General features: G+C 48.0%; 1 protein-coding gene and 1 non-coding gene across 5 annotated transcripts in view; both read left to right on the top strand.

The window, feature by feature from the left end:
- Positions 1-27,273, top strand: part of LOC142576521 (uncharacterized) — a 100,451-nt gene that overhangs the window by 39,602 nt on the left and 33,576 nt on the right. For 2 of the 4 annotated variants that reach the window (XM_075686672.1, XM_075686671.1), the window contains exon 5: positions 16,622-16,684. In XM_075686672.1, the coding sequence (XP_075542787.1) occupies positions 16,622-16,684 (63 nt within the window). Of the gene's footprint in view, positions 1-16,621; positions 16,685-17,013; positions 17,610-27,273 lie in introns of those variants that run through there. The other 2 variants (XM_075686670.1, XM_075686673.1) reach the window with 2 other exon arrangements.
- Positions 13,999-14,071, top strand: TRNAS-CGA (transfer RNA serine (anticodon CGA)). The gene has a single exon. It is a non-coding gene; the product is annotated as a tRNA-Ser (tRNA).

Raw genomic sequence — 27,273 nt, 5'->3', positions numbered from 1 at the left:
ACATCTATTGAATACGACTGGTTTTAAGTTAAAAATTAAAGCACGCCAGAATCTACTAATCCGAAAAACATTCAGTATTGTGAGCTAAATGCGTACTTTTGCAAATGCATTAACGGCATACATTATTATAAGCCCCTATTCTACAGTCTGGAATAAAATATGTGAAGGTATAAGAGAGCCTTTGTATGACACGCGGACATGTGCACATATGGCAGTCGTGTCACTTCTGCATCAAAATGAAATTCTTCACGAATGAATAGTTTTGCAACATCATAGCACTTTCAAAGTGAACAGCACTTTAGAAATCTGGGCATAGTGCTAACACAAGAAAAATACATGCAGCACACACAGGTGTCGAATGAGGCACATTGAGAAGACACGTTGTAAAAATACTGTAAAATGCCTTTCCATAGCTAGCATTTCATAACAATGTTTAGAAGGCAAAAAATCTGCAAAATACAAAATTTTATTTTTGGAAATTATGTACATCTGCTTGCCTTGCATTGATTGTGACCAACTTTATATATTGGTTATGAAATACCTGTCGTGTTTTACATTGATTAACTATTACGCATAGTTATGAATGGCATGTCTAAAAAAACTGACCCCGCATCCGCATCCTATGGTACATGAGGAAGGAGGACGAAGAAAGCCATGTCAGATGGTCGCAGGTCCACTGGCTTTTGAAGAACCTGCACCAGTCAAAAAAAGGGAAAACAATTCAGTGCCATTCCACTCCGTGAAGGTGGGTGACCAGCCAAGCTGTTTAGCGAACGACACATAGGTGATCCAGAGTACTGAACAAAGGTACGAACATATTTAATGTCCTAATCTGTGGTCGTAGTGGCGGTATAGGTACGCACGCACATTCGCATGTCACCTCTCTTATTAAATGTGTCCGTCATGTAAGACAATAAATGGCTCATACTCCCTTAAAGCAATGGCGCCTACCCCCGAAACGCGGCCTCCCCATTACAACACGCGGCCTCCCCATTACAACAGAAGTGAAATGTTACACTTCAACAACAGGCAGCGGCAACGAAGCCAGCTGTGGAAGACGACGGCGCTCGAGTCATTTCTGTTGATGGTAGTTTTTTGCACAACAGAGCCAGCTGTGGAAGATAACGACAACGACGAACCTGCGAGCAGTGGCACTAACGCGTTTGCGCGGCTAGCACCGAGAATTTTTTAAGAATCCTTTTTGAAAAAGTTGTACAAAACATTTTTTCAAGGACGTCTGCTCTTGCCCTTGTGCCTGGGACCTATTTGGGTCCCACACGTGACAAAGGTAGATCAAGGGCGCGTTACAGGTCCCCGAGCCCACAGGGGTATGTGCCATTGAGCTTGGACCCTTTCTGCGCTATCAGCCGTATCGGCGGACATGATTTGTTTTTGGTCAGCATCTCGGGGGGGGGGGGGAGGGGGGGGCTCATTTATTTCCAGATCCTAGCCATAGGCAGCTTTACTGTGAAAGGATATTCATTTACAGTAAAACCAGCAAATAAGAGTTGAACGCTTAGCGTAAACATGATTGAGAAATAATCTCTACACATTAAAGAAATAGCGATGACACTATCTAAAAAAAGAGATACTCTTCCAAAATGACAGCTGTCAGGTGTGTATAGCTCTATAGTTTCTCTAATGCACGCACCATTTTCAGGCAATATAGGACTGATTCCATGCTAGTTATGAAATTACAACATTTTAGGACCTCAGTTAGCACTCACGATGCATAGTTGCTTGTTTTAAGCCTCGCTTTTCAGTGGCTGTCCTCGCAAGACTGAATGGCATAAAAACAAGTACAATACTAACAAGCACCATGATTCAGGGACCAAATATATAAAAGTGCAGGCACGAGCATAATGCCAGAAGGCCGGCATAATTCACTCTATAATGTAGAAAGCCTATTCAGGCTCGCCTAAAGGATCTCCCATGTTCTTTTGCTGCTTGGAAGTTAACAGTTATAGCTTTCTCTTCGCATCTCGTTAGCAAGTGACCCTAACACCAATTACAACTGCAATAACTGCATGTATTACTCTAATTGGTGTTACCAAAACTTATCTGGCCATTATGAATAGGTATTTGAAGATCACATGTGTCAGTTGACGCAAGGAGAGTTTAGAACCCAAAGACGACAGATCAATCATATACCATGCACTTATTCTTATGTAGAACCAACAATTTTATTGAGATGTAAACATGCACCACAATTCTGACTCAGTCAATAACATTAGCATAGTTAAAATTTCTGAATAAAGCCAATTGAAAAATAAGCTTAAAGTAACATGCCGTATTCTTACCCTCTCGCAAACTGCAATTCGTCAACCAGGCGACTGGTGCTTGGCAAATGGCATGGGTTGTCGCATTTTCCCACGTGGAATGACTTCGAATGGTTTCTGGAATACCAATTCAAACAATGCAAATAACAAACAGTATCAATAGTTTTGGCTGATATCCCATTCATTGTCACATACAAACAGGCAATAAGTAACATTTGCGCAAATTCATATCTATAGAACTACAAGGGGGAGATGGTTTTATAAAAAAAAATTGGCATCCACCCAACTGTTGCTATTCAGGGTGGATCGCAATTTTCTCTTTAAAATGTGGACATTCTTTTTTCATTCTTATCACCATGAATTTTGGGAGTAAGTCACTGCGCTTATGCCTAGTCAAAGAACGGCCCTCTAAAGTGACCTTAGACATTCAGGTCCTAGGCTGTTTTTCTGCCACTGGCCTTGACGGCTAAAATTTCCACCCAAGCTATCTGAAAGTACGGGGTAGGATACCCGCAGTAAAACATCTTATGTCCCAGACCCCTATAAGAGAGAGCAGTCGTGTGAAAGAAAAAAACATGACAGCAAAAATAATTCAAACCTAAAAGCACTAACATACACAATGTGGCTGTTACAATGGCTGCATTAAGGCAGAAATGAAAGCCCGTAAAGGTAAGGCAGAACAGCATATGGCACTGGATTATTGCGCATTGCAGAAATATTATTGCAGCAACATGCAAGCACAAAAACTGCATCACGTAAACAGCCGTAGCATAAAGAAGTGATAACTGAACCTACTGTGTAGACAACTCAAGAACATGAAGCCACAAAATGTCAATAACATAATGAAGTCCCTTCAGCATGCATATTGGCACGTGAACTCATTTATTTTTTACGGGTGAGCGTTTTTACCGTCTAAGCAATGTGGTCGCTCAGCGCAGGATGCGCCTACATGTATCGGAAGTTTCTTCAATGTTATCGATGCTTCTATCCGCTGTCTGTTGTCGCCGAACCTTGTGTTATCTGATTGCATGTCTGCGCGACGCGAATGGTGTAGAACTTTGTGGAAGGCACGCGGATCCCAGCGATTACTCTCGAACATTCAACGACTGATGTATAAAAGCCGACGCGCTTGACCCGCTGATCAGATTTCGACGATCGTCGACTGTGTTCGCCGCTGTCGCCGTTCTTTGAGCGTAGCCTGTTTTTGTGGGCAAACGTTCGCCCAATAAAAGTTAGTTTCGTCTTTCACAGTATTGCTACTGGGTCCTTTACGGTCACTACCACGTGATATCTGGTGGAGGTGCTGGGTACATGAACGCAAAGCCGTAATACCCTCTCCCATAGATGACGCATTGGATCAGCTCTGCAGCGCTCAATACTTCTCGTCGATGGACCTCAAGTCTGGCTACTGGCAAATAGAAGTCGACGAAAGAGATCGCAAAAAAACCGCCTTCATCACGCCAGATGAGTTCAAGGTTATGCCATTTGGTCTGTGCTCGGCGCCTGCAACGTTCCAGTGCGTGATGGACATGGTTTTAGCAGGATGGAAGTGGAAGACCTGTCTTGTTTACTTGGATGACGTCGTCGTCTTCGCCGGAAGTTTCGACAATCACCTTAGGCGGCTCGCGACAGTGCTAGAGGCCATCAAGTCATCAGGGCATACTCTAAAGCCGGAAAAGTGCCGCTTCGCTTACGTTTCTAGGCCACGTCATCAGCAAACGTGCTGTCCGCCGCGACCCGCAAAAGACAGCTGCCATCGCAAAATTTCCGCACCCCATCAACAAGAAGGCAGTGTGTAGATTCCTTGGCATGTGTAGTTACTACAGGCGCTTTGTCAAGGGACTTTTCACGTATCGCTGAGCCGCTGACACATCTAACTAAATGTGATGTCTTGTTCAAGTAGGAAATGCCGCAGGCCGACGCATTTGAAGAACTCAAAAGACGCATGAAGTTGCCGCCGGTACTTGCGCACTTCGAAGACGCCGATACCAAAATCACAGACGCCAGTAGTCTAGGCCTTGGTGCCTTCCTAGTCAAGAGGAAAGATTGACTTGAACGGGTGATAGCTTACGCTAGCCGGTCACTGTCAAAAGCGGAAGGCAATTATTCTACGACCGAAAAGGAATGCCTCGCCATCATTTGGGCTACAGCTAAATTCCGCTCTTACCTATATGGCAGGCCATTCAAAGCCGTCAGCGACCATCACGCGTTGTGTTGGCTAGCTAGTTTAAAGGACCCTTCAGGACGGCTGGCGCGGTGGAGCCTCAGACTGCAAGAATTTGACATCACCGTAATGTACAAGTCTGGACGAAAACACTCTGATGCCGATTGCCTATCACGCACCCCCACTGACCCGCTGCCGCAAGACGACGAGGATGACGACGCCTTCCTTGAAATAATAAGCGCGGAAGACTTCGTTGAACAGCAACGAGCATATCCGGAGCTAAAAGGCCTCGTCAAGTATTTGGAACAGAATACCGACGTTGTCCCGAGGTCATCTAAGCGCGGATTGTCTTCGTTCAGGCTACAAAACAACCTGCTCGTGAAGAACTCACCAGTGCGCGCCAACTAATTTCTTGTTGTTCCGTCGGCGCTGCGTCCAGAAGTACTGCACGCCTTACAAGACGATCCGACCGCTGGGCACCTCGGACAATCCCGCGCTCTATCGAGGATACAGGAGAGGTATTACAGGTCGCGCCTGACCACTGACGTCGCCCGTTACGTCAAGACATGCCGCGACTGTCACGACAAGGCCAGCGGGATTACTACACCCGATAAAGCCTCCTTACCGACCTTTTCAGCAGATCGGGATAGATTTGTTGGGACCGTTTGCGACGTCAACATCCAGAAATAAGTGGACCATCGTGACGACGGACTATCTCACCCGCTTCGCTGAAACTAAAGCTATGCCGAAAGGTAGCGCAGCCGAAGTGGCGAAATTTTTCATTGATAACATCCTGCTGCGACATGGTGCCCCAGAAGTCCTCATCACCGACAGAGGAACGGTCTTTACAGCAGAGCTAACCCAAGCCATTCTGCAGTGGGAGGACAACTGCCTACCACCCGCAGACGAATGGTCCCACGGAGGGCCTGAATTAGACCCTCGACGTCATGCTAGCAACGTGCGTCGACGTCGAACACAAGACCTGGGATGCCGTTCTGCCGCACGTAACCTTCGCTTACAACACGGCGGTGCAAGAAACAACACAGATGGCGCCGTTCAAGCTAACTTACGGCAGGAATCCGACGACTGCTGTCGTCGCCATGCTGCGGCTCGTCTGCGACGAAGAGAATCTTGACGTCGCCACCTATCTTTAGCGCGCCGAAGAAGCCCGTAAGCTCGCCCACCTGCGGATCAAGAACCAGCAGAGGACCGACAGCCGACACTACAACCTTCGAAGACGCTACCTCGAGTACCAGCCCGGCGACCCTGGTTGGGTTTGGTCCCCTATACGTCGACGAGGACTCAGCGAGAAGCTTTTACGCAGCTATTTGGGACCATACAAGGTCATCCGACGCATTGGCGCACTCGACTATGAAGTCGTGCCAGACGGCATTTCGCTATCACAGCAGCGCCACTGACGATTCGAAGTAGTTCATGTTGTGCTGTTTAAGCCGTTCCACCAGCGCTAATGAACTTTGGCGACTTCGCATAGCTGAACTTTGGATTTCTTTTGGACTGTGTCACCTTGGAATTTTTTTTTCGTTTTGCTACTTTGTTTAATGAGTGTCCTTTTGTGTTGCACTCTCCTGTTGGTAGCATCGGGACGATGCCTTTTGAGAGGGGGAAATTGACACGTAAGCTCGTTTTATCGCTCAGCGCAGGATGCGCCTAGATGTATCGGAAGTTTCTAGAATGTTATCGATGCTTCTAACCGCTGTCTGTTGCCGCCGAACCTTGTGTAATCTGATTGCATGTATGCGCAACGCAAATGGCGTAGAATTTTGTGGAAGGCACACGGGCCCCAGCAATTACCCTGGAACATTCGACGACTGATGTATAAGAGCCGACGCGCTTGACCCGCTGATCAGATTTCGGCGATGGCCGACTTTGTTCTCCGCTTTCGCCGTTCTTAGCCTGTTCTTGTGGGCACGGGTTCGACAAATAAAGGTTAGTTTCGTCTTTCACAGTATTGCTACTGTGTTTCTTACGGTCACTACAACGTGAGAATATATCTTTATAACATGTACCAGGTGTAACTTCGTAGTTACACTTGGCAAGAGTTATAAAAAATGTGGTCATGTTGTAAATTCGTAAAGCTTTTCTTTACAAGGTGACATCGAAAAGTGGGATCGGAGCTTAACCTGAATTCTAATATCACATTTTCCTAGTTCTCTAAGGGCATGTTATAATCGGCCATTGCTATTGTGCAAGTTTCGTTGTGAACACTGAAAGCTGCTGGGAGCCTTTCAATTTGATGTCTCATATATAGTGTTCCCATTTTTTTTCATTAGTAAGCAAATGTTTGAGAGCACTTGAAAAAGACACAAGTCATAAGCATTTTGACACCTTGGACGGTAGCTAACATGCCGCATGACACGCCTTCAGCATGTATAATTACGCTTTTTCAATCCTGGTGATCCATACTCTTGACAAAAACTGTCATCATTCCCCGTCTGAGATGCATTCTGGCTCGAGACTGTGCTACTGTGGTTCGTATTTTTCGCTGAACCGCTTTTTTCACTGCACCGGGCACCAGTGACCCGGAGGAGCGCTTGTATTGGGCAGGATGTCGTACCTTTGCGGTTCCAAGGCTATGGGGTGCTACAAAAAAGAACAAAAGCGTGTTTTACACAACGGGCAACAACGGCGTTCGCACGAAGCCCCATTTTGTTGTGTTGTGCCATGTTGCTTTTTCTTCTTCACAAAATGAACGCAACGGACACAGTAAACACACTCGCTTAGGTATCGATGCAATTACTCGGAGGGAGGCAGGCATATTACTCGCATCCCGATGCCGTTTTCACACTGTCAACTAAGTAATTTATGTTAACAAACGATATAGCTCACGCTTATATAATTACAACACCATCTTAATATGTAGGCAGTCTTGAAATATGAGGAAACTACGCGGGGTCTTAGCGAAAGTAGGTTCCCGATTAAACAATTTTAGCACGGAGAATCGATACTAATGGCATTGAGTGATCTTACACCAACCAAAATGTAATCTGAACTAGACGAAATCATTAAGTTGTGTCCGCGAGATTGTACATGCAAGTAAGCAAATTCGAAACAATAACAGACATGCACTAAATGATGTGAAACAATTAACCAAGTTTATCATGGTGCTAAAATCGTGCAACAAATCTTCCAAAATAGGTCAAAGGTTTGATAACTTACCCGAATGAAGCCGCGCCTTCAACCCTGCGAAACAAAGAACAGGCGATGCGTGCACGGAAAAAACCCGCTGAACACGTTAAAAAGCACGGTAGTCAAGCGGACGCAATGCACGGGGGTGCCAGCATAGGGAAGTGGCCAAGCCACAGTGGCGCACCTACTGTTTTGCCACGCCATGTTACATTAGCTTATGAAACAATATTCAGATAGCTTTATTAAAGCTTTTACTGGATAAGTAATAACTTCACACATTTTTATTGAAAGTTTTTGTTGTATTGTGATCAAGTCCACACGAAACTTGGCCCCGCCTTTAGGTACAGATGGCGCGGCAGATTTGATGTGGCAGATATTGATACGCACGCTGGCAGTGGTCTTCGAGAAATAGCCTCATGCGCAAGCCTTGTAGTACACTGGTTGATTATTTTGTTTTGTGGAGCACTGTTATATGACGATAACATAGCGATTTAATCATTCCACTGGTGCTGTTGTCGAACGAATCGTTGCAAGCCGGAGGTAAAAAAAAAAATATGCGCGCAAATTTGGATTGTAGGACCTGGAGATCGACTTTAAAAAAGTACTAGAGCGTTTACGTCTGCATCAGATCTCATAGCGGAAATCATGAAGACATCTTAAATAATCTGTACAGAAGACATCTAATTTGGAGCTTAGCACTAGTTGGGCCATGGGGGGCCAATCCGAGTGGAACGCTCGTAGCCGACTTTTGCTTCCTGGGAAGTTTGCCAGCCAACGTAAGGCGTGGTGATCGCCTACCAATTTCAAGATCCTGCCTTATATGCCAAGGTCGAAATTTCACCGTAGCCCAAATGGTCGCAAGGCACTCTCTCCGTAGTAGAATAATTTGCTTCCGCTCTTGACAGGGACGGGCTAGCCTAAGCTATTGCGCTTTCAACTCCGCTCATCCTTTGAACTAGCACGCCACCGAGGCCTACGCTATTTGCGTCGGTGTGGATCTCCGTCTCGGCGTCTTCCTCGAAATGTGAAAGCACCGTCGGTGACTGCCGCCGTCACTTCAGCTGCTCAAACGCTTCGTCCTGCCATTTTTCTCATTTAAAGCCGACATCCGATTTCACGAGATGGGTTAGTGGTTCCGAAATGCTTGAAAAGTCTTTCAGAGCACCTGCAATAGGCACACAGGGCAAGGAATCTGCGCACTGCCTTCTCGTCGACGGGTCTCGGGAACTTAGCGATGGCTGCTGCCTTCTGTGGGCCAGGACTGACTCCAGAATTGCTGATGACGTGGCTAGAAGAGGAAGCTTTTCGAAAGCGAAACGGCACTTTTCCGGCTTCAGGGTGAGTCCAGGGGATTTGATCGCCTCTAGTACTGTCTGAAGCCGCCTTAGGTAACCTTCGAAGTTCGTGGCAAAGACTACAACGTCATCCAGGTAGACAAGCCAAGTCTGCCGCCTCAGTCCTACCAATAGTGTGTCCATCACGCGCTGGAAAGTCGCAGGTGCAGAGAAAAGGCCGTCTCATGGCGTGATAAAAGCGGCGTTCTCTCGATCACTTTCGTCAACTTCAATTTGCCAGTAAGCAGTCTTGAGATCCATCGACGAAAAGTGCTTAGCATAGCAGATTCAGTCTAATGTGTCCGAGGGGGCATATGCCCTTCTTCGATATTTTCTTCAAGCAGCAATAATCGACGCAGAAGCGCCAAGTCCCATCCTTTTTCACTAACACCACAGGAGACGCCCACTCGCCTTTCGATAGCTGGATGATGTTGCGCAGGATTTCGTCGACGTGTTGCCTTATAGCTTCTCGTTCTCGCGTCGACGCTTGCTGAGGGCTCTGGCGCAGTGGTTGAGCGGGTTCTCCGGTTATTATGCGATCCTTTGCAACTGGTGTTTGCCGAATCATCGATGACGTCGAAAAGCAGTCTTTGTATCGTCGGAGAAGACTCTCGAGCTGTTGCTGCTTGCTCATGAGGAGACTTGGATTTATGTGGAAGTCTGGTTCGAAAAATGCGGTCGTTGAGGTAGATGTGGCAGAATCCGAGAGCACATACGCATTGCTGGTGTCAATAATTTCCTCGAGATATGCTATCGTCGTGCCTTTGTTGACGTGTTTGAATTACTGGCTGAAATTGGTCAGCATCACTTTCGCTTTTCCTCCGTGCAGTCTCGCGATCCCTCTTGCAACGCAAATTTCGCAGTCGAGCAGTAGACGTAGGTCGCCCTCGACGATACCTTCTACGTCTGGGGGTGTTTCGGTGCCGACGGAAATGACAATGCTGGAGTGAGGCGGGCTGTTCACTTGATCTTCGAGCGCACTCAAGGTCTAGTGACTACGACAGCTCTCCGGCGGTATCGCTTGATCTACGCACAGCGTTAAGTCTTCGACTTCAGATCGACGATTCCGTCGTATTCGTTCAGGAAGTTCATGCCGATAATAGAGCTTTAGAATAGGGGTCCCTATAGTTTGGGGTCCCAAAGAGCTTTGCGGGTGATAGTGTTGAGGCACACAGGAGTAAAGAGCTTTAGAATAAGACTTTACGTTTGCGGATAGAGTCTTGCGCTGACAGCGCCATTACGGCGTCAAATAAAAGCTATTAAAAATATTACATAAAGCATACGATTTCATCTTAAGAATAGTACTTTCGACTTAAGTGTTTACGCAATTTAGAGGTTATTCTATTAGCAGCAAGCAATTATTTGCGCTTAGTTTTGATTAACTAACTTTACATGCCGTCACCAAGCTAAGCCGTGTTACGCCTACGAGCCATGAAATCTACCAATTCGGAACCAGCGGCGTCCATTGAATCAATCTTCATAAGACACGCTAGTTCAGAGAAAACGATAACCTCAGTCACTTCTCCTAGCTTGCGAACTTCACGCGTTACTACGATCGAACCGAGTTTGGTGCTAGGTTAGAGCCGTCGCTTCGATTGGCTCCATCATGTTTGTCTACGCAAATCTTTTGGAGCAGCTTTTGGGGTTGCTGCTACAAGTGAAATAGCGTGCCCGACGCAAAACCCAAACGCAATTTGTGTCTCGCGCATGCGCAGTGGCTTCGACGCTATTTCTTTGGGGTTCCAAACGCTTCAGGCCCCTATGCTAAAAGTCTGTAATGACGTCTCGTGAGCACTGTTGGAGGATAGCGAAAGTGGTATAGGGTAGGTGCGGTCATGAACGGTAATACTTCCCGTGCACATTCCGGTCGGTGATATTAGTGTCTTCCAGCGCTCCGAATTTAGAATTTGAGGGCCTTCCCATGCAGTCTTAATTTTCTTCAACTGGGCGGCGATGGGTACACTCATGACGGAGTAGTCGGCTCCTGTGTCCACTAAGGCGGTGACTGCGTGGCCGTCGAGAAGCATGTTGATGTCGGTGATTCTATGCCTAGCGTTGTAGTTAGGTCTTAGCGTCGGATCACAACTGCGTCGTGTTGACCTGTGGCTAGGACGTCGCGTTGTGGCGTCTTCTTTTGTCGGCGTATTCTTTGCTTCTAGGCTTCCTCGGGATGGCGGCGAGATAGTATTTCGGCGTCTTCGTCGGTGGAGGAGGATCAGTTCGACGAACACAACCCAATTTCCATCGGTTGCTGCTTTTAGTTTTCCGGATATGGGCTTGGAGACTGACCCCTGGCTGGGCCAGTGTATGGTCGGCGATGCGGCGACAGGTAGCGGCCTGGTGACGGTGACGGTATGGTCGTCGAGGGCTCCACTGAGTGGCGGACAGGTAGTCGGCGAGGTAGAGGGGGAAGCGCTCTACTCCTGGCTGCGCGAGCGGTCGCGTGCGCCCGGGCCCCTCTACTTGAAAGCCATCTGCGACGGGGACGCAGTCCGCCGCACGCTATTTTTACTGCTTAGTACGCGTTGATGCGAAACGCAACCTGAAGGCCAGTGCGCTCGCTTCTGCTGCCGCGTTTCCTCACTCCAAAGTTTTGACAGCGAGTTTCCGCGGTCATCGAGGGATTTGTGTTCATATTTCCTTGTGCGGACATGACACCATGCTTGTTAATTTATATAGTATGGCTATGTTTACAGGTTTATGTAGCTAATAAAACTACTATCCTTATTTCGTATAGCTGTCCACTCATTCCCCATCGCCATCGCAGCTTCACTTTTCGGGTGGAACTGCGACCTCTTTTAGTCGTTTTGTTCTTTTGTGTGCTTTTGTCTTTGTGCGCTGGGATAAGACAAATATATAATCTATGTATGCTTCTCAATAAACATTGAAGTCAGCGCCTGCGACGTGCAGTTCTTTTCTTAGTCTCCGTCTAACTTTAGTAACCAGTCGAACTTGACGCACTTTACTGTGAGAACAAATAAAAGGATAACATTCCGCAAAAATGGTGTATAAATTGGACAAGCATTCAATTTTCACTCATATTGGATGGATCGAATAAGTTTAATGAAAGGTCCTGCGAGCTACGGGGCGCAAGGCCCTATAGAGCGGACTACTCCCACGTTGAGACGTCAATAAGTCAGTATTGCATTCCAAGTAAAAACACGGCATATAAAGCATTTCATGGTCTGTTTGGCTGGAAACTTGTCCAGAAATTTAGAAGTCAGTGTATTTTGTTGTAAGAAGAAAAAAAATTGAAAGCATGAATCACAATAGTGTGCAAACCTATTTATCTTATACGATGTTCCTTTACTTGAGAACTTATTAGATAAAAAGTCTAGCGTTTATCCCCACGCCTTTAACTTGTGTCAGTTTTTGCGATTGTAAACATGCAGTTCAGCAGAAACAAACTAGCGCAACTTATTCGCCTTACTAAATCTATCTCAACCCGCCGTGGTTGCTCAGTTGCTATGGTGTTGGGCTGCTGAGCACGAGGTCGCGGGATCGAATCCCGGCCACGGCGGCCGCATTTCGTTGGAGGCGAAATGCGAAAACGCCCGTGTACTTAGATTTAGGTCTACGTTAAAGAACCCCAGGTGGTCAAAATTTCCGGAGTCCTCCACTACGGCGTGCCTCATAATCAGAAAGTGGTTTTGGCACGTAAAGCATAATTTATTTTTTTAGCTCTATCGCCCTCCCTACACAGTCCGCTGGCCAGCATGTTAGACGGGCTTGTTTCATATACCTTATCCAGACTGATTTCTAAAAACACAGTTGTTTTCCGCAGATTTAAAGTAAAATCTCTAATATTAAGCAGCGGGTGGCGAATAGGAACGGTGGCGGCATTCCGAGCATGGTAATATTTAACCGCAGTGGCGCCAATCACCGGTCTTCTTGAGTGGTGATGGTGTTTGTACGCTCAGATGTCCACGTATTTGTATACATTGTCATCAGCATGATCAGCGTAGCTATGTTCCCGACAGCACTCAGGCCTCTCCCAACGATGTCCAATTACACCTACGTTAGGTTGGCTTAATACATGGTATGCCTGCAAATTTCGTCGCGTCATCACACCACCTAGTTCTCTGCCATGTTGGACTGGGATTCCCTTCCCTTGTACCCATTCTGTAGCTCGAATCGACCGCTGGTTATCTGCCCGACGCATTACATGACGCGTCCAAGTCTATTTCACCCTCTTAATGTCAACTATAGAACATCGGATGGCCCCGCTAGCTCTCTAACACACACCAATATGTCGAGGTCTCTTAATGTTACACCTAATGTTCTTGTCATAAGAAGCCAACAAACATTGACACCAAGGACAACATAGGGGAAATTACTTGCGTTTTAATAAATGAAATAAAGAAACGATAAATTAATGGAAATTAAAGTGGATGAAAAAACAACTTGCCGCAGGTGGGAACCGAACCCACAACCTTCGCATTTCGCGTGCGATGCTCTACCAATTGAGCTACCACGGCGCCGTTTTCCCATCCACTTTCTTGGGTATTTATGTGTCCTAGTAGAACCCTGGGAGTGTTAGCCAGTGCCACCACTCACAGACCTTGGCGGCGGACGTGGAACGTCTTTTTTGCCACAGGCGTCACGAGAACGTGATCTTGAAGGGTGAAGGCAACTGGTCGCGAAATGCCAAGGTTGTGGGTTCGGTTCCAACCTGCGGCAAGTTGTTTTTTCATCCACTTTAATTTCCATTAATTTATCGTTTCTTTATTTCATTTATTAAAACACAAGTAATTTCCCCTATGTTGTCCTTGGTGTCAATGTTTGTTGGCTTCTTATGATATGACTAATAAAAATCGGGCCCCTCGGTTAACCCCCTTTCTTCTCGTTATTACATAACCAGGGTCTCGAATCCGGCAACATTGATGCCTTCAGGTAGCATATGTGGGTTTATTGACCAGTTGCCTTCACCCTAAAAGATCACGTTCTCGTGACGCCTGCGGCAAAAAAGACGTTCCACGTCCGCCGCCAAGGTCTGTGAGTGGTGGCACTGGCTAACACTCCCAGGGTTCTACTAGGACACATAAATACCCAAGAAAGTGGATGGGAAAACGGCGCCGCGGTAGCTCAATTGGTAGAGCATCGCACGCGAAATGCGAAGGTTGTGGGTTCGGTTCCCACCTGCGGCAAGTTGTTTTTTCGTCCACTTTAATTTCCATTAATTTATCGTTTCTTTATTTCATTTATTAAAACACAAGTAATTTCCCCTATGTTGTCCTTGGTGTCAATGTTTGTTGGCTTCTTATGATATGACTAATAAAAATCGGGCCCCTCGGTTAACCCCCTTTCTTCTCGTTACCTAATGTTCTTGGTTATATTGCTCGCTCTGGGTTCCTTAACGTCTCCTCAGGCTTCTTGGTTAACCTCAGAGTTCTGCTCCCTACTTTAGCATGGGTGTAATGGAATGATTGCACTTTTTTCGAGGATAACGGTAAGCTTCCGGTAATTAGTTGTTACTGTCTGCCGCACGCGATCCAACCCGTTTTTATTTATCTGTTATTTTCTTACCATAATCAGGGTCCCCTGTGAGTAACTGGCTCAGATAAACTTAACCATGCATGGATTATAGAGGCTGAATGGCAATCAAAAATAGTCATTCTCTTGCCAGGCTATTGAACATTACATTGTTCTTCTGTTATATCAGTCTTCAGTCTTTTATACTTTGTCGGCCAAGGTCCTAAACCATTTGTTGCGAGTTCACATTGTAAATATACGTTGTAACAACGGTTGAACGAATGATAAGAAATGAAGAGGATCAAGCGAAAGGAAGTCTGACATTATACCGGCTTTTATCTGTCTCTACCAACTCCTGCGCACAATGAACCACTTGTGCAGCTTGAAGTACAAATTTATTTTCAGGAAACGCGTAAGCTCACATCATACGTGCGTAGCAAAGCTATCACGTCAGTGTCGCGACGAAGGAGACACCAGATAGTGCTGTCTTGTTCGATGCTGCAGGGCACTGAGGCCTATAGTAGTGCGCGAAAGGAATCCTTTCAGCCGTGATGGTTGGAAAGACAGTGTGCACTCGCAATTCTCGACAGAGAAAAAGAAAGCAAACAACAAAGCATGAACATTTCAGCTGCGAATGAGCCTGGTGATTTCTGTCGATATGATATACATTATCATTATTTTATCCATTTTTTTCGGCTCTTGCGTGCGCCGCTTATCGCTGCTTTCCAGCGCCTTGTATGTTCCTGTGTGATACAGCACGCGTGATCTCGCAGACCATGGTTCTCGAATGCATTTAGTGCATCTTCGTGTTCAGTGTCAGTTATCCTGTTCTTAGACTTTTTTGCCGTGCCATAGCCTTCGCACAGACCACAACCAGTATTCTGTTAATTCAGCTGGGAGTGTGTGTAGTGGTTTTGTGCAGCTGAATATACTAATTAGTCGTGTGAATAAGTCCGACATGCCCATGCCCTTCATTGTCTTGGGTGCCTGGCGTCCGGTTAGCTAAAGAAGGCCTCGATATCAAAAGTTGCGGAGCAATGCCAAGAAAGGTCTTATAAAAAAAACAAAGCTGCCCTGCAAACCAGGAAAATTTTAGTTAAAAAATAGCTCATTTGTTTCATGCAAAAAAAAAGGGGGGGGGGGTGCTGACAGCATCGCGAGGGTTTCGGATCAGCAAATCTGGGACAGCCCTCGAAGCTGTCTTGAAGAATAATAATTTTCTTTCATGTTTCAAATATTGTGTTGCTCAAAAAGCGGTCGCGCTTTAATTTCTCATTGCCATACCTGCATTTGCAACAGAAGTTTGAAGGTCCCTTTATAACTAAGAAACGATTAAGTAAACAAAAAAATACATCGCACGTAAGAGCTCGTGTTGCTGGGAAAGCTTTGGACAGGCGGGCAAACAGAACAATTTTACAGTGTCTTAGAGAGACGTGCGGTGTTAATCGAGCAGACGTACTGATTTATGGCCCGCGCGGTACTGATAACACGTGCCGCATTGCCTCGCACCGTGACCGGTCATGTATCATTTCAGTGAACTACATAGGCATGTAACTCTGACAAACAAACATGCTTGTTTTGCCACTACCCACCGACTACGCTGCGTTGCTTCGGAAGGACATCTTAAATTGAACTGTATCTTTTTCAGGTCCGCAGCGTGAGCGAACTAAAGAAGGACGAAATGGAAAAAGTGGACGAAGGGAGGAGGAGGACGAGTCAGCTTAAAGGTGACACTCTGGAGGACAGTGGTCAACTCTCACGTCCTGTCGGCTGCGCCATTGTACTAAGGGACGCAGACAGGCTGCCGTCATCCAGAGCGCCTCATTTATTATGACTATTATTCTTTCCTTCCTCCCTTCGTCCGTTGTTCGCATGGTTCCTTTTCAGAATATACTAAAACTCTCAAAGTTAGGTGTTCGCCATTTTGCTCGTGTTCATCTGTTACTATAAACTTTAGATACCTTGCCTTAAATGTGCCACACTAGAAGCGTGCATTATCAATACTTTGTGGCAAACCCCTTTTTAGAAAAAAAGTATGTGTACAAATATCGCGTTTTGGAGCTGGAAGGGCGGGGTTTGGGTGGGATGCAACATAGTAATCGCGTGCCGTGCTTTGGATACAGCGATAACCAGGTTATCGAAATAAATCTCTAACGACGTCCCGCACCCGCAAATAGCTGACGCTACACCACATAATTTAATTTGAGCTTCACCTTTTTCTTTAGGGAAACTCGTGGTTGCTTGAAAACCGGGCATATTTGTTTACAACCCCTCACATGTCTTCAAAAGTGAGTGCTGCTGGTATGGCGACTTCTAACTCTACCTTGTGATGACTTCGTGGTTGTCCAGTTGCACACTAATCTTTCATTTTAAGAGTGATGCTTCTTGGCTAGTTGGAAATGCATGCTGCGCTGGGGCCGCGCGCTTTGAAGACAAGGACCAGACTAAGGCATACAGATAAACACACGGGAGCAATCCCGTATGTTTATCTGTGGACCTTATTCTGGGAGGTCCTCGTCTTCAAAGCAAACCCCGGCACCATTAAACGTTTACAGTAATCTACGGTGCGGCATCCAGATGACCTGACAAAACGTGGCTGTGCCTGTTAATTTTTCAGAACAGTGTCCTTCCTGTCCTGCTGACTCTGCAGAATGGTGGGCAACCGGTCGGATGCAACGTCTTCTATATGACCGTCTCGGAGTAGGGGCTTTACTTCATTGAACAAATACGAAGATACTGCCTTCCTCTGTTCAAATCACCTATACACCAGAACACCGTGAATTCAAAGCGCGCCGCCATATTGATGAGCGCTCGTCGCGCCATCTATCCCAAGCGCCGCGAAGTAGCAGGTCTGGGCTGCCACGCCGGGAGATGCGACCCGGCGCATAAGCGAAACTTGGGCTTTTCGGCTGGGCTGAAGGCGTGTGTCGCGTTTTTTCTAACCTGTAATTTTCGCTGTCTCGATCCAATCAAACTTCAAGACCTCATGCAAGTCCGCAATGGCCACACTGAGTGATGTGCAGGCTGCAGAAGCGAATACAGGCAAGTACGATATTACGTTTGTACAAACCGCGCGCTATTTGCTAGAACACGTGTGAGCTGTAATATCTCCGCATTTTTGGCACGTAACCTGTGAAGAAATATACAGCACTGTGTTGGTGCCATATATTAATAAAGCACGCAGAACATTGTCCTCTGCACTTTCAGTTTGGTCTTGTTTGTCATGGTCACTACAGGGTTGGCCGCGTTTGGCAACCAACTGGCGAGGTCGTATGACTGGGCTTATAGACTGCCTGATTAGCAGACGCCTGCCGTTCACCACCTGCACATTGAAAACAAAATATATGTTATAGTAAGAACGGCTGTAGTTCTTTCCCATGCCATCACTGTTGCGAAGATATAAAGTCCTCTCAAAATGAAAAATACACCAGGCCAATTGTATCGAGCAACCACTTAAGAGTACAGCATTCAGAACACAAGCCTACAGCACTCGAACATGCAGAATACGAAGCTAAACCTGCACTCAATGGAAAATGAGGAACTACAGTAGTTATAATGCTCAACATGTGCAGTCAAAGCCCGTATAACAGGGTCAGCATGACAGATGCAGGTGTTGTACAGCTGCTGCAAAAACCATGACAGGGCACATAAAATTACCATCCCTACTTTAAGCTGCATCATCAGGGACCCCTTTGTACAATACAACAACCGCACCTGCATTAAATTAGCCCCACCAAATGCAGCTACCTGGTATCAGACCTGTTTCGCCTGTGCGAGGCCATATCGGATTGTTGGCGCTCCCTTAGAAAACAGCAAAATAAAAAAAAACTGGCGAGAACGAGCAAAATTTTGTTACAAAATACAACAATAACTAACCACCTTATTTTCCTCGCTATATGAACGGAAAAATCTTGCACTTTACCCCGCATAACAGCCCGCGCGCAGTTTAGAGCTCAGAAAGCTGCAATGAATTCGTCACGAATGGCACCTGCAACACCAGCTCGTAAAAACAGGCGCGCTGCACGAGCACCTTCGGCGACGAGCAGTCGTCTACGTTTTTGTGGACGCATGCTACGTGACGAGCAGACTTCGGTTTACTTTCATAGCAATAACGCTCACCAGCAGGGCAACATTCTATGGCCTACAACTTGTCGTTCACGCTTAATGGTCATGCCGTGCACCAGCTGCAAGTATCGCTAATGTTGCGTTTCGCCTGCGACACGTGGTTTTGCCGGCGCGACTGCGGCGGGGCGGCAGACATTTTGGCCCGATCGTCGTCGCCGCAACACTCATCGCCAGGTGTTTCCAGGCGCGACTGCGGCGATGCGACCGCCTAGGGATCATCCTCTCATTCCAGTTATTGGGCCCGAAACAGGCGATGCCAAAGCAGGGATCTCGTTCCAGTCATTGTGCCCGAAACAGGCGATGCCAAAGCAGGGATCTCATTCCAGTTATTGGGCCCGAAACAGGCGATGCCAAAGCAGGGATCTCGTTCCAGTCATTTTGCCCGAAACAGGCGATGCCAAAGCAGGGACCATCCTCTCATTACAGTCATTGTGTCCGACCGGCAGCGCCACGACAGGGTGCTACGAGATCGTGCTCAACATGGTGCTACGGCAGCGCTACGACAGTGTGCGTCACCATTAGCCCATTGTACATTCACGTGCTCGTCTTTTGAGGGGTTCCTTCTTGCCCTCAACTGCGAGAGTATAAAAACAGCTGCCCCCGGACGCCAAAAGGAGGGCTCCAATTTCTTCTGTTGAGTGAAGTGCTCTCCCGTCTCTCTACTTCGGTCAAACCTGACCACCAACTCTTTGCGATGTTAAAATAAACAAGTTGTTTCGTTGTTACCAGTCGACTCATGCTTTGCCGGGACCTTCGGATGCTTCGAGTTGTACCCCAGGCCGCCAGGCCAACGCTACCCTTGGGGCTTGCGACCCAGGTACAACCACGGGCGTCAGCGCCGAGTTCCCAACAGATCGTACCAGCAGTCAGATCCCAAACATCTGGTTGGCAGCGGTGAGATCGCCTACGACTTCAAACAACTGTCTGCCAGCGGTGAGATCGCGACAACGGAGGCCAGCAGCGAAGAGATGCAGTTGACGGTATGCTGAGCAGCTCAACGACGATCCGGGAGCAGTGCAACGAGCCCTGTGTGACGACTGGTTGCCTGCAGCGGAACGACTGCGCGGAATTCCTGCCTGCGAGGTTTGGTGAGTGCGGGACTTTCTTCTTCTGAGCTTTGCCAGGCTTTTGTTAGTGTTAGAAACAGAGCTGGTAATTGTGGTTGTCGTTGCTGCCGGGTTAGTTTGCGGCAAGACAATAGTAAGCAGTAGAGAAAGCAGCATTCAGAGCAGCCATGGATTTGAAGTCGTTGCGCAAACCGAAATTGTTGGAGCTTGCAAGAGAGTTGGGTCTGGATGTCTCAGACAAACTAAGAAAACCTGAACTGCTAAAGGCTATTCTTGAGTTAGAGGCTGAGGATGACGAGCTGTCGGAATGCCTTGAGACTATTGAGGAGAGGTCAAAAAGACAGGAGCGCGAACTTAAAGAGCAAAAAGAAAAAGAAGAGCGTGAACGTAAAGAACAGAAAGAAAAAGAAGAGCGTGAACGTAAAGAACAGAAAGAAAAAGAAGAGCGTGAACGTAAAGAACAGAAAGAGCGAGAGCAACAAGAGAAAAAAGAAGAGCGCGAACACGCTTTGGAAATGAAGCGTCTCGAGGTAGAGATGGAACGCGCTCGTAATGGAAGTCAGGCACACGGTGCAGGAGAACGCGTATTGTTCAAAATGACGGACCTGATGCGGCCGTTTAAGCTTGGAGAGGACATTGGTTTGTTCCTGGTTAACTTTGAGCGAACGTGCGAGAAGCAGGGGTTCTCTCGGGAAACGTGGCCACAGCGCTTGCTCACTTTGTTACCCGGCGAGGCGGCCGACGTAGTCGCTCGCTTGGATAGAGAGGAGGCAGAGGATTTCGACAAAGTAAAATCGAGTCTGCTAAAAAAGTACCGGCTGTCTGCGGAGGCGTTCCGTCGGAAGTTTCGGGAAAATGAGAAAGGCAGAAGTGAGTCATATACAGAGTTTGCGTATAGGCTTATGTCGAACATGCAGGAGTGGCTCAAAGAAGAGAAAGCGTTTGGTGACCACGATAAAGTTCTGCAGTGTTTCGGGCTAGAACAGTTTTATAGTCGGTTACCTGAGAACGTGCGATACTGGGTCTTGGATAGGCCAGACGTTTGTACGGTGGCTAGAGCCGCTGAGCTAGCCGAGGAGTTTGTGACGCGTCGAGCTCGCGGAGCTAAGGACGGTCAAAAGGGTGAATTTGGCTCGAAGTTTGAGAGGCCGAAGTTCACGCCCATGAGATTAAAGGGGGACACGCGTAGTGCGGATGCGAGCGAAAGCAGTCCGACCAAACGTAAAGAGACGGCGGCAGCCAAACGCAGAAAGCGGTTCGAGATGAGGCGAGCGCGCTTGTGTTATACGTGCCAGAAGCCGGGTCACTTTTCGGCGCAGTGTCCAGAAACAACACCAAAAGTTGTGTTTTTTTCAATAGGCAGCACTGACGAGAACATGAAGCTTCTCGAGCCTTACATGCGAGACCTCCTCGTGAACGGGAAAGAGTGCCGAGTGCTTCGCGATTCCGCAGCTACGATGGATGTAGTTCACCCGTCTTACGTAGAACCCCATATGTTCACGGGCGAGTGCGCATGGATCAAGCAAGCCGTGGAAGCTCATAGCGTGTGTCTGCCGGTAGCAAAAGTGCTTATTGAAGGACCTTTCGGAGCGCTTGAGACAGAGGCGGCAGTGTCATCTATGCTGCCACCCCAGTACCCGTACCTATTTTCAAACAGGTCCGATCACCTCCTGCGCGAGAAGGGGCTTTTGTTTGGTGAAGCTAGTGTTCAGGCCTTAACCAGATCGAAGGTTCGGGAGCTCGCTGCAAAGGCGGTAGTTGCGGGGCCGACGTTATCAAACAACGAAAAAGGGTCAGAGGCGCAGCAAGCTGATATTCCGAGCACGCCCGAACTGAATAAACTTGAGTCTGTAACGTTAAAGGCGCCAGATACTGGAGAGGAAACGCCCGACGCGGGAAAGTTAGAAGAGCTATCTACTGATTTGCTCATCGCGCCGACGTCAGACGGACTTGATAGGTTGCTAAAAGTCAGCCGGACGGCTTTGATAGCCGAGCAAAAAAAGGATGGCAGCCTGGAAAACGTGCGCTGCAATGTCAAAGAAGGTATCGCCAGGAAAACTGCGCGTTTTGTGGAAAGAGGTGGAGTCCTGTACCGGAAGTATCTAGACCGAAGAGGAGTGGAGTTCGATCAGCTGGTCGTGCCTCAATGCTATCGTCAGGATCTGTTGCGCTTGTCACACGGGGGTTCGTGGTCCGGACACCTAGGAGTTAAGAAAACTAAGGACCGTCTCTTGCAAGAGTACTATTGGCCAGGGTGTTTTCGGGACGCAGACCATTTCGTGAGGACATGTGACACTTGTCAGCGGGTGGGCAAACCAGGGGACAAATCGAGGGCGCCGTTGAAATTGGTACCTATCATTACGGAGCCTTTTAGACGGCTCGTTATTGATACTGTGGGACCTCTGCCGGTAACAGCCACGGGGTACAGACACATTTTGACTGTGATCTGCCCAGCGACAAAGTTCCCTGAAGCAGTGCCGCTTAAAGAACTCAGCTCAGTTGAGATAGTCAATGCACTACTGTCCATATTTGCGCGAGTTGGTTTTCCTGCGGAAATCCAATCAGATCAGGGCACAGTGTTTACTAGCGCTTTGACGACAACTTTTGTCGAAAGGTGTGGGGTAAAGCTGCTACACAGCTCAGTGTACCACCCACAGTCGAATTCCGTTGAGAAGCTCCACTCCGTCATGAAGCGCGTGTTGAGAGCCTTGTGTTTTGAACATCAAACTGACTGGGAGCTGTGTCTGCCTGGGGTGATGTTTGCTTTACGGACCGCGCCGCATGCAGCTACGGGGTTTTCGCCAGCTGAACTGGTGTACGGTCGCTCGCTTCGATCTCCGCTTCGCATGCTTCGAGAATCGTGGGAAGGTAGGGGCGACGACCCAGTCGTGGTGGAGTACGTACTTAAGCTCCTCGAACGCTTAAGAAGGGCACAGGAGTTGTCAGGTGAAGCAATGACAAAGGCCCAGCAGAGGGCCAAGGTTTATTATGATCGGACAGCCAGGGCCCGTCGTTTTGAGGTTGGCGATGAGGTCATGATATTGCGCACATCGCTAAACAACAAACTAGACGTGCAGTGGGAGGGCCCAGCGCGAATTGTTCAGAAACTGTCGGACGTTAACTACGTGGTAAGTCTGCCAGGAAAGCGGAAAGCACAGCAAGTTTACCACTGTAATCTGCTCAAACCTTATAGACAAAGGGAAGCAGTGGTGTGCCTGATGGTAAACGTTCCTGAAGAGCTTCCGGTCGAGCTTCCGGGACTAGGCTCAGTGACGAACAGGGAAGACACCGGTCAAGTCATTAGTGACCTTATCAGTAAAGCACCGCTGTCGCCCGAGCAGAAAACCGAACTACACCAGCAATTACAAGAGTTTCAAGGTCTGTTCTCTGAGAGGCCTGGTAGGACTTCTGTACTTACTCATGATATAGAACTTACCTCCACAGAGCCAGTACGATCCAAGGCGTATCGGGTGTCACCCCGCCAGAGCGATATTATGGAGGCTGAGGTAAAGAAAATGCTACAGCTCGGTGTTATTGAGGCAGGTGAGAGTGATTATACCTCCCCTTTGATTTTAGTTGAGGTACCGGGCAAGGAACCTCGTCCTTGCGTCGACTACCGCAGGCTTAATTCCATCACTAAGGATCAAATTTATCCGATCCCTAACATCGAGGAGCGCCTTGAGAAAGTTAGTAGCGCTCAGTTTATTTCCACCCTAGATCTTGTCAGGGGTTATTGGCAGGTTCCACTTACAGAAGAGGCTAGTAGGTATGCGGCGTTCATTTCACCAATGGGAACATTCCGTCCTAAAGTGTTGAGTTTTGGTTTGAAGAACGCGCCATACTGTTTTTCAAGTCTCATGGATAAAGTGTTGCGGGGACAGCAAGAATTCGCTTTACCGTATCTAGACGACGTAGCGATATTCTCCGCATCCTGGTCTGAGCATATGACACACTTGCGGGCAGTGCTAACCCGCCTGCGCGAAGCGGGCTTGACAGTCAAGGCTCCTAAGTGCCAGATAGCACAGGCCGAGGTTGTCTACCTCGGTCACGTGATTGGTCAGGGTCGTCGCCGCCCCTCTGAAATAAAAGTGGCCGCTGTGCGAGACTTTCCGCAACCGCGCACCAAGACCGATATTCGGTCGTTCTTGGGTGTCGCCGGCTACTATCAGAGGTACATCCCTAGGTACTCTGATATCGCGGCTCCCCTGACGGATGCTCTAAGAAAGACAGAGCCTCAAACAGTCGTCTGGGACGAGACCAAGGAAAGAGCTTTTAGCGCCCTAAAGAGTGCCCTAACAAGCCAGCCTGTGCTACGATCGCCAGACTATACAAAAGGTTTCATTGTTCAGTGCGATGCTAGTGAGCGAGGCATGGGCGTTGTACTGTGCCAACGGGAAAATGGAGAAGTAGAACACCCCGTTCTGTATGCTAGTCGTAAGCTGACCAATCGTGAGCAGGCGTATAGCGCCACCGAGAAAGAGTGTGCGTGTCTCGTGTGGGCCGTTCAGAAATTGTCATGCTATCTAGCCGGCTCGAGGTTTATCATTGAGACGGATCACTGCCCTCTCCAATGGCTGCAGACCATCTCTCCCAAAAATGGCCGCCTCCTGCGCTGGAGCCTCGCTTTACAACAATATTCCTTTGAGGTGCGTTACAAAAAGGGGAGTCTCAACGGTAACGCCGATGGCTTAAGTCGAAGCCCCTAACGTAGGAATCAGCCTCAAAATTGTTTGTTACTGATGTTTTTCTTCCTGAGGCAGGATTTTTTTTAACATATTGCTTTTGTTTAGTGTTTCAAAGTGATGATATGCTTTCTAGTGCAATTTTTCAATTTGTGGACGCGTTCTGAGTGATGCTAGACTACTGTAAGGAACTAGGCAGTGGTATAAAAAGGGGAAAGAGCCTGGCAGGGCTTAGTGAGGGTTGTGCCGTGCTTGCTGACTGAGCGGTTGAGTTTCAGCGTAGTTCTAACGCTTGCCGGGAACGAGAACAAAAATGTGAACTCTCCCGAAGTCACTTTGCAGTGTCCCGTGCGAACCTGAACAAGAGAACGAGGCCTTCTCTGTGCGCTGCGCTCAAGAAACGTCAAGGGACGCCCGACTTCGGTTATGAGCATCATCGAGCGACATCCCTCCGGACAGCGGATGCAGTCCCCTGTCCATCGGGATCTCCTTCCCCCGGCGGGGCGGTCTGTTGCGTTTCGCCTGCGACACGTGGTTTTGCCGGCGCGACTGCGGCGGGGCGGCAGACATTTTGGCCCGATCGTCGTCGCCGCAACACTCATCGCCAGGTGTTTCCAGGCGCGACTGCGGCGATGCGACCGCCTAGGGATCATCCTCTCATTCCAGTTATTGGGCCCGAAACAGGCGATGCCAAAGCAGGGATCTCGTTCCAGTCATTGTGCCCGAAACAGGCGATGCCAAAGCAGGGATCTCATTCCAGTTATTGGGCCCGAAACAGGCGATGCCAAAGCAGGGATCTCGTTCCAGTCATTTTGCCCGAAACAGGCGATGCCAAAGCAGGGACCATCCTCTCATTACAGTCATTGTGTCCGACCGGCAGCGCCACGACAGGGTGCTACGAGATCGTGCTCAACATGGTGCTACGGCAGCGCTACGACAGTGTGCGTCACCATTAGCCCATTGTACATTCACGTGCTCGTCTTTTGAGGGGTTCCTTCTTGCCCTCAACTGCGAGAGTATAAAAACAGCTGCCCCCGGACGCCAAAAGGAGGGCTCCGATTTCTTCTGTTGAGTGAAGTGCTCTCCCGTCTCTCTACTTCGGTCAAACCTGACCACCAACTCTTTGCGATGTTAAAATAAACAAGTTGTTTCGTTGTTACCAGTCGACTCATGCTTTGCCGGGACCTTCGGATGCTTCGAGTTGTACCCCAGGCCGCCAGGCCAACGCTACCCTTGGGGCTTGCGACCCAGGTACAACCACGGGCGTCAGCGCCGAGTTCCCAACAGATCGTACCAGCAGTCAGATCCCAAACACTAACCGCAAACTCAACTGTTCCGCTTAACCGTCGGGAGCTCTGCATGACTGAAAACACGAAAAGGTTTGTCTTTTTGTTATAGCCAAGGCGAAGCACCGGCACGGGATTCTGCTCTGTAGGCTTGTTGCCCAGAAAGTGCTCGGAGCAAACCTGCGTGTTACACATATTACGTTCGTAGGGCGCAAAGTTGAACGTGACAGCAAAATATACAGAGATCGAATACTCACTCGTGCATTTTCACTGGGTTGGTAGTTCTTCCTATTCACTGCAGCTATCCACTGGTGGCGCAGCTTGGCATTCTTCGTGGCGGATGGAAATAGGTGCAGGCTGAAAACACCGCACCGGCACGATTCCCTACGTGTGTTGTGCTCTTCGCAAACAGCGCTAAGCAACCTGCTCCTTTTGCACTGGTTGTTTTCGCATCCAAACACGACGCAATGATGCCCAGATGACTTCCTGTACTTTGGATCCGCGTGAACGGGCACATTTCCGCACTTTGCAGTCCTAGAGCTGACGCTCGCCATGTGTGCCGGTCGCCGGCGAACACACTTTGGCAGCCCAGTACAAAATGGCGCCGGTCGATCGGGCAACCCGGGTGCGAGAGTATGCGTTCGGTTAGTCTGGGTGCGAGGCTGTTGTGTTCTGGTCTATACACTATAGCATCCAAGCTGTAGTCACAGTGTACACATTTTTGTACGGGGTCATTTGTTTTCACTATTTCTGTCCAGTAGTGACGAGAAGATAAACAGACAGTGAGCGTGGGTCAAATGATCCCTCTACTTGTCTAATGTGACTTCAGCTCCCAATAAAAATGTCCAGCTTTGTAGTCTCCTCTAAAATGGCATCATCATCATCATCATCATCCTATTTTATGTCCACTGCAGGACGAAGGCCTCTCCCTGCGATCTCCAGTTACCCTTGTCCAGCGTCAACCGATTCCAGCTATCACCCACAACTTTCCTAATTTTGTTGCACCACCCAGTCTTCTGCCATTCTCTACTGCGCTTCCCTTCTCTTGGTACCCATTCTGTCACCTTAATGGTCTAACGGTTGTCTAATCTGCGCATTACATGACCTGCCCAGCGCCATTTTTTCCTCTTCATGTCAATTAGAATATCGTCCATACCCGTTTTATCTCTGATCCAAACCGCTCTCTTTCTGTCTCATAACGTTATGCCTAGCATTCTTCGTTCCATCGCTCTTTGCGCGGTCCTTAACTTGTTCTCAAGCTTCTTAGTCAGTCTCCAAGTCTCTGCCCCATATGTCAGCAACGGTAAAATCTACTGATTGTATACCTTACTTTTCAATGATAACGGTAAGCTTGTAGTCAGGAGCTCACGATGTATGCCGTATGCGATCCAACCCATTTTTATTATTCTGTGAATTTCCTTCTCATGGTCAGGGTTCCCTCTGATTAGTTGACCTAGGTAAACGTACTCCTTCACAGACTCTAGACGCTGACTTGCGATCCTGAACTCTGGTTCCCTTGCCCGGTTATCCATCATTATCTTTGTATGCTGCATATTATTCTTCAACCCCTCTTACTGTTCCTTGTTAAGGTCCTCAATCATTTGTTGTAACTCGTCTAAAGTGTTGCTTATTAGAACAATGTCATTGGCAAACCGTAGGTTGTTGATGTATTCGTCGTCGATCTTTACTCCTAAACCTTCCCAGTTTAATAGCTTGA

This window comes from Dermacentor variabilis, chromosome 3, assembly GCF_050947875.1.
Source record: "Dermacentor variabilis isolate Ectoservices chromosome 3, ASM5094787v1, whole genome shotgun sequence".
Taxonomy (NCBI): Eukaryota; Metazoa; Arthropoda; class Arachnida; order Ixodida; family Ixodidae; genus Dermacentor; species Dermacentor variabilis.
This window is presented reverse-complemented; position numbering and strand designations above follow the sequence as displayed.